Raw genomic sequence first — 6,533 nt, forward strand, 5'->3', positions numbered from 1 at the left:
TTAAAGTGTGGTCCATACAGGAAAGGTCAGTTGAAGCCCAGTACTGTATGATTCGCACCAGAGAGAAACGTCCTGAATGTAACAAACAGGAAAAGGCCTTAGGGAGCTCCCTTGTTTGATAAATTCCAGGGCGTACTGGAGAGAAACTTGCTAAGTATAGTTAGGCTGGGGAAAATTTTAGTCAAGCTCCACCTTTACTTAATCCCCAGAGAATTTATATTATCAAGAAATTAAGGGAAGGTAGCAGAATACCAAGAAGCAGGACAAGATCATCAGAAATGTTATTTCACAGATTTCATTAATACGATGGATGACCTCTGTAACGTCAATCAAGAACATAGACTGAAGAGACTTCAGCCATGTATCTGAAATTTGCTGAAATTGACTTTATCAAGATAACTGGGAGAAATATAAACACCAAAACTCAGAAATGTGATTAAAGGTTGAGAGTACATATAACTCATTTTCACTGAATAGAAACATTTTAAGAAAACGAATACTGTCATATCATAACAGGTATGTATTTGCAAAACTGAGTAGGCATAAATTCTATTTAAGGGTCTGAAGTAGAGATCTAGAAACTCTTTACTATTTAGTTGATTCTGTCTGGCAGAATGACAGTATTTTAGAATTTGAATGATTTTAGGTTAGTGATTTCCGAAGTTCCCAATTATGATGTTTATATCATGTGGCTTCCTATGGCCAAACACACCCTTGACGCATGTTTGTAGCCAACGGCAGAGGGTAGCGTAGGCTGAACCAAGTGGTCTTGCAAGCCAAAGCCTCCCCAGGGACAGGGCTTACTTTCCGGGCTTTGCCTGTTGGACAAAAGAGAGCATTTTGCTCACTGAAGTATTTGGCTTATCACAAAACAGTAAACTTCGTGAGCCCAGATACAAGTTACTATATGTCAAGCACTGCAGTGGGAGCTTCATACATATTTTCTTACTTAAACATCAAGTCGGGGCCCTCCCTGGTGGTGCAACAGGTTGGGATGCAGCACTGCAGGCTGGCCGCAGTTGCTTTAGTGCGAGTTCGATCCCCAGTTTCGGGGGTGATCCACATGGCATGGCAGACCTCTCCTGACCTGCCTGTTCTGCTCCCCACTCTGTCTCTAGTGAATCATGTCACCGCCCCTGCACCTCTGGCTTGTACCCCAGTTCTGTATGCATAAATAAATCTTTAAAAAAAAAAATCAAGTCAGGAAGTGGTTTCGGTTTTCAGAAATGGTTTGAGAGATTAGTGGGTTGTGCAAGGTGAGGCGTGAGCAGCCCGCAGCAGAGCGGAGAGCAGGAGGGGGCGACAGTTGGCACTGGCCGGGGAGGATGGTGAAACCCAGACAGGGCACCCAATTCTGAGTCCCAGGGCTGTGGGCGCTGTGCTGTGGCTGTACAGCTGTTGAGCCAGTTTCCTCCTGTACTAATCTCTCAATTCACCTTAAAAATAAGCTCATGTCCATTAGCGATGGGTCTATGATAGTCTTTGCAACCCGAAAGGTTCTAATCCACACTTCAATAGCTTCACCTTTTTGAAAAGTACAAGAAATCATTTACAAGTCAAAAAGCATCAGAAATAAGACATAATTTTTATACACAATTTTCTTCTATACAAAAGGTTGAGCTTCATGGGAATTTAAAAATAAATAATCTAAAAGTCAGTGTCACTGATTGCAAATTAGGCATCTGACCACTTCAAGGCGACAGGCCTCTCTACGCGGCCAGAAGGTGAGGCGTGTGGCGTCGGTTCCGAGCCTGGGCGGTGAGTCTCTGGCGAAGATTTCTCACTCTCTCCATGAGATCTTGTTCCATGATGTCCAACTGCATTTTTCTCTGATTTAAAGAAACTGAAAACGAAATTTAAAATTAACTTAATTTTTTGACGTTAGCAACAATACAGTGTTTAAATGTAAATGTTGCAAAAAAAAAAAATCAATGAAACCAACATCCTAAAAACCAAATTTGTTGAGCAAAACATCTAACATGCTACCTAGCTCTCTATGGTTCTATTTATAAGCCAAATATTATTGGGTTAGTGCCATGAGCACTTGTCTGATTTTTGTTTATTTAGCAATGTTTTTGGTGATACAATGACTTAAATTAGGAACAAAGCTGACAGTTGATTTGAAACCTTTTTCCCTATTAAATAAATTGTATTCTTTACAACACTACATGATTTAGGGGTACAGGCTCACGCCTCTTAAGATGCATGTCTCACACCACACCCACCACAGCACCCACTGTCCTCCACCACAGCGCCCTGGCCCCTCCCTCTTCCACCCTCTCCTGGGAGCCTCAATCCTATAGTCAGATTTCCGAGGTTGGTTGAGAAATTTTCCTCAACAGGAGTTTGTTTAATTAGCACCACCTCCTCAGCCCTCTCTGACCATACAGATGCTGACTAGTGACAACCTTGTAGCAAAGCAGTAATTTGATGAAAGTGCCAAAACACACCCAGTTTATTCCTGACAGACTGTGTGGGAGGACTTGGTGATACCAGAAGCAAGAAAGGCATTCACAAATACCTTCGCTGCATGGATGTTCAGCATATTCAAAAGCATCCTTTAGCTCCTTCTCTAGAAACAACTTTCTAGAGGCATCTGAAAGATCAGCTTGCTTTTCTGACTTCAAATAGAAGTCTTTGTCTTCAGCTTCCTCCCACTAAATAAAAGGAAAAAAAGTCACCAACACTATGGCAATGTTGGTTCCTGATGGAACATGCCGTTCCTTTCTTCCTCCCTCCAGTCCCACAGGGTAATTTGGGTGCCTGACTAGGCCTGACTAGGCCTGAGCCTGCCCAAGGCTCCTGAGAGCAGCGGCACTTCGATGCACCCCCAGGCCTCCAAGAGCCGCGCGGCACACAGCCGCCAGAGGCCACGGCAGCAGCGCCATTCCAATGGCTTGCAAAGCAAAACTTCCTGGATTAAGTAGTTTTAAAAAATCAATGGCAATCATTCTATTTAATTTGAATGCTATGTCCTAGTAACAAAGCCTATACACTGCAGAGACTGAATGCGTTCTTCGCCCACTTGGCACACACGATGACGCCAGGGAAGCCAGGAACCTGTTGGGCCCCACTTCCTTCCTAAAGTGAGAAAATAAGATTAGCTCAAAGGGTGTCTAATACACTTAAAATGCATATAACCTTTAAAATTTAACAAATCCTCAGGACCAGGAAGAGTCTCGTAGATTCTGATGAGGCACCTGGCTGATCTGCCCAGGCCACACGGGAGCCAGGATGGCCTCAGAACTGAGGACGCTGGAAGCAACAGGACTCTGCAGAACACCAAACATCCTTACCATGCTCTTCTGTCCACTCTCAGATGTACCATTTACCCGAAGGCAAGCAGCCCCTCAGTAACACGGCCAGTCCTAGTGCCAGGCTTCCCCCTGCACTTTCCCCAGGAGTAAGCCTCAGGGGTCTGGGCATCGCTTGCCCCCTGCTCTACCCCCCTTTGAATGGAAGAGGTAGGTGCCCTCTCCCTTGAATGGGGAGGAGGCGAATGGATCTGAACAGTGACTGAAGGAAATCACCCAGGCAAAGCTTCCGGAGCTCCCAGTTAACTAGCTCCGGCTCTCCTTTACCCTGCGGGGTCCTTGGCAACACCTGTTGTGTCTGTGGTAATATCTACACAGGCCCTAGAGCTGCTGGATCTGCCGAAAGTACAGACGTGTGACAGATTCGAAGGTGCCTCTTCAAAATCCATTCTGATTCTAATTTATTTGGGATGATAATGCTCCCTGCTTAAGACCCTACATTTCCTAACATTCTCTGCAGCTAGATGTGACCAGAAATGTGATACAGGCCCTCTGGAAAGGAGTTAAAAGGAGCCGTTTCAGCTGCAGTTGGAACCTTTCGCACTTCCACTCACCCTCCTCCTGCTGTCTGGACTGTGCATGTGATGGGGAAACTCCTGGGGTTGCCCTGACAGCAAGGCTCCTTGGGAATGAAAGAGCTACCAGGAAATCATCAGCAGGCTGCAGGAGGCCACCTCCCTGATGGGCCTGAGCCAGGACGCCAGTCCTCTGTGGCCTCCCTCCCGGCTTTCTGCATGTCAGAAACACTTGTCTTGTTTCTCGTCACTAAAAGCTGAGTTTTGCTATTGGCAGCTACACAGAATTCCTGTTAAAAGTCTTTTACTAGCAGTTAAGTCTAAAATAATTAGGTACATGCAAGTAGTAAATGTTATTGAATCAGCTAGAATAAATCCAAGGAGCTGGAAACTGAGACACACTAATAATGCAAGTGAGATATGCTTAGCTATTTTTTTTTAATTTTATAATATTTATTTTTACATATTTTTGTGCATTTTTCCATCTCAGTTGCAATCCCCATGGGTTTCCCATCACCAAATCACCGGTGGGCCATTACCACAGTCCATTACATTTCCCTCCCCCACTGTTTTTGATCCCCTTCCCCACTCCACCCCCCACAAAATGTCTCTGGTATGTAGCTGTTCATCATTATTATTTTCTCACCTGTTCATTATATTCCTGCTATGAGAGAAACCATCAGTATTTTTCCTTTTCTTTCTGGCTGATTTCACTAGTGCCTCGCTATTTTTAGGACATGCCCATAGTGGATGTCTTCTCTGAGCAACAGCAACTAAAATAAGTTTATTCTCATGTTTTCCAACAAAGTATTTGGTTGAAACTTTTGTCATTTGACTATGTAACACTTCAAAATTTAAATGTTGAATTAACAAAGTTTATAACACCATCCTTACCTTTCTAGCTTCCTCCCCCATCATTGCGCTTAATACTTCTATTTCTTTCTTTCTGTTCTTCCGAAGGAGTGTGGCCATTTCACGGTAACATTCATTTCGTTGTAGGTCATCACGTCTTTGTTTATGTAAAGCTTCAATTCGCCAGTCAGTATTTAAACATGCCTGTTCCGCTTTTGCCAGATTTTCTTCAATTAACTAAGAAAACATTTATAAATTTCAGGAGCAGACTGTATAAAATCATGTTTCATCTGAACATCCAGGGCAGCTCTTGTAACCCTGGTTGCACATTAGACTCCCTCAGAGTGCTGAACAGACACTCGTGGACAGGCCCCACCACAAACCAGTTAAGCCATTTTCTAGGGTGGCTGGACATTGGCATGTTAAGACAGCTCTTCAGGTGATTCTGATGTCTGGCTAAGGATGAGAACTTATAAGCTTGCGGGATGGTTGGGATCCAACAATTGGAGCATTTCTGCATCTTGAAAAGGAATTAGAGTTACAAAAAGAAACGATGGGATATTCTTGAGGGATCAGTCAAGGGACTGTTGTAGAATAAGAAGGTGGCAAATAAGAAGGTGACACTATCCTGGCTTTTGCACCAGGGTCAGATTCCAGGTAACATTTTTGTTAAGGAGATAACAGGGGTACAAGCCAGAGGTGTGTGGGTGGTGAGATCTTCACCAGAGACAGAGTGGGGAGCAGGACAGACAGATCGATGAAGTACACTGCAGAGGGGAAAAATGAATGGGAGAGGAGAGATCTGCTGGGCCATGTGGGTCACCTCTAGGGCTGGAGATCAAACTCGCACTCAAGCGGCTGTGGCCAGCTTGCAGTGCTGCGTCCCAACCCATTGCGCCACCAGGGAGGGCCTGGGAAATATTTTTAAAGACTTGCAATGTACCCTATCTTCCAATCTGACATTAAAATTTCACTTCAAGGGCCCTCCCTGGTGGCGCAGCGGGTTAAAACACAGCACTAAGAAGCTAAAGCCACTTCCACATGAGTTCGATCCCAGCCTGCCCCGGAGGTGACCGCATGGCGTGGCAGACCTCTCCTGACCTGCCCACTGCTCCCCTCAGCAGTGTACTTTGTTGATCTGCCTGTTCTGCTCCCCACTCTGTCTCTGGTGAATCCTCTCACCCTCCGCATCTCTGGCCTGTACCCCAGTTCTATATGAATAAATAAATAAATCTTAAAAAAAATATTTCACTTCAAGACAGCATTTCTAGTATTTGCTGTCTCCCACATTTACTGCAGAGAGATGACTAACATTCTACAGCACGCACTTCAGAAACGCTGGGTGTTCCGTGACTGAGTTGACTCAGGGCCAGTTTCTGAGACAACACAGTAGGATCATGCCCCTTCTAAAGTGACTATTTCCTTAGTATTTTCTTTGAGGTGGAATGAAATATTATCAGAGTGTGAAAGACATGTCTACGACAGTCATGAGGTGACCTGCACCTGAAATAATGGGAGATTTCAAGAACTATGACACCGGAAGCAAAGACAGGAATTAACTTCAGAGTTCAATTTTGAACCCCTTCTTTTAAAAGGGCGACAGCTGGAAATGCCCCTCCAAACACATGCCCTGAATTTACTTGTACCGTCTGAGTTTTTTGGCTCTGAGTATCTGTGTTCATCAGCTTGTGGAACATTGCTTGCTCCAGGTCCACTTTTCGTCTGTAGGCGTCTGCATCCTCTCGCATTTCTTTTGCGGCAGTTTCTTGACTTCGAGTAAGATTCTATTTAAAAAAATCATTTTGTGAAAAAAGTCACCAGTTACATATTGATAAAATACAAAAAAAAAAAA

At 44.3% G+C, this 6,533-nt stretch overlaps 1 protein-coding gene across 4 annotated transcripts in view; it reads right to left on the minus strand.

Moving 5' to 3' along the window:
- Window positions 1–1,561: 1,561 nt before the first annotated feature.
- The window catches only part of TBC1D31 (TBC1 domain family, member 31), a 44,773-nt gene continuing 39,801 nt past the window's right edge, over window positions 1,562–6,533 (minus strand). For 2 of the 4 annotated variants that reach the window (XM_004679993.2, XM_012722808.1), the window contains 4 exons: window positions 6,328–6,465; window positions 4,724–4,918; window positions 2,522–2,657; window positions 1,562–1,843 (listed from right to left, as the gene is read on the minus strand). In XM_004679993.2, coding sequence (XP_004680050.1) covers window positions 1,710–1,843; window positions 2,522–2,657; window positions 4,724–4,918; window positions 6,328–6,465 — 603 coding nt within the window. In that variant the 3' untranslated portion in view covers window positions 1,562–1,709. Of the gene's footprint in view, window positions 1,844–2,521; window positions 2,658–4,723; window positions 4,919–6,321; window positions 6,466–6,533 lie in introns of all 4 variants that reach the window. The other 2 variants (XM_012722806.1, XM_012722807.1) reach the window with 1 other exon arrangement.

Source organism: Condylura cristata, unplaced genomic scaffold (assembly GCF_000260355.1).
Source record: "Condylura cristata isolate star-nosed mole 26May11 unplaced genomic scaffold, ConCri1.0 scaffold00009, whole genome shotgun sequence".
Taxonomy (NCBI): Eukaryota; Metazoa; Chordata; class Mammalia; order Eulipotyphla; family Talpidae; genus Condylura; species Condylura cristata.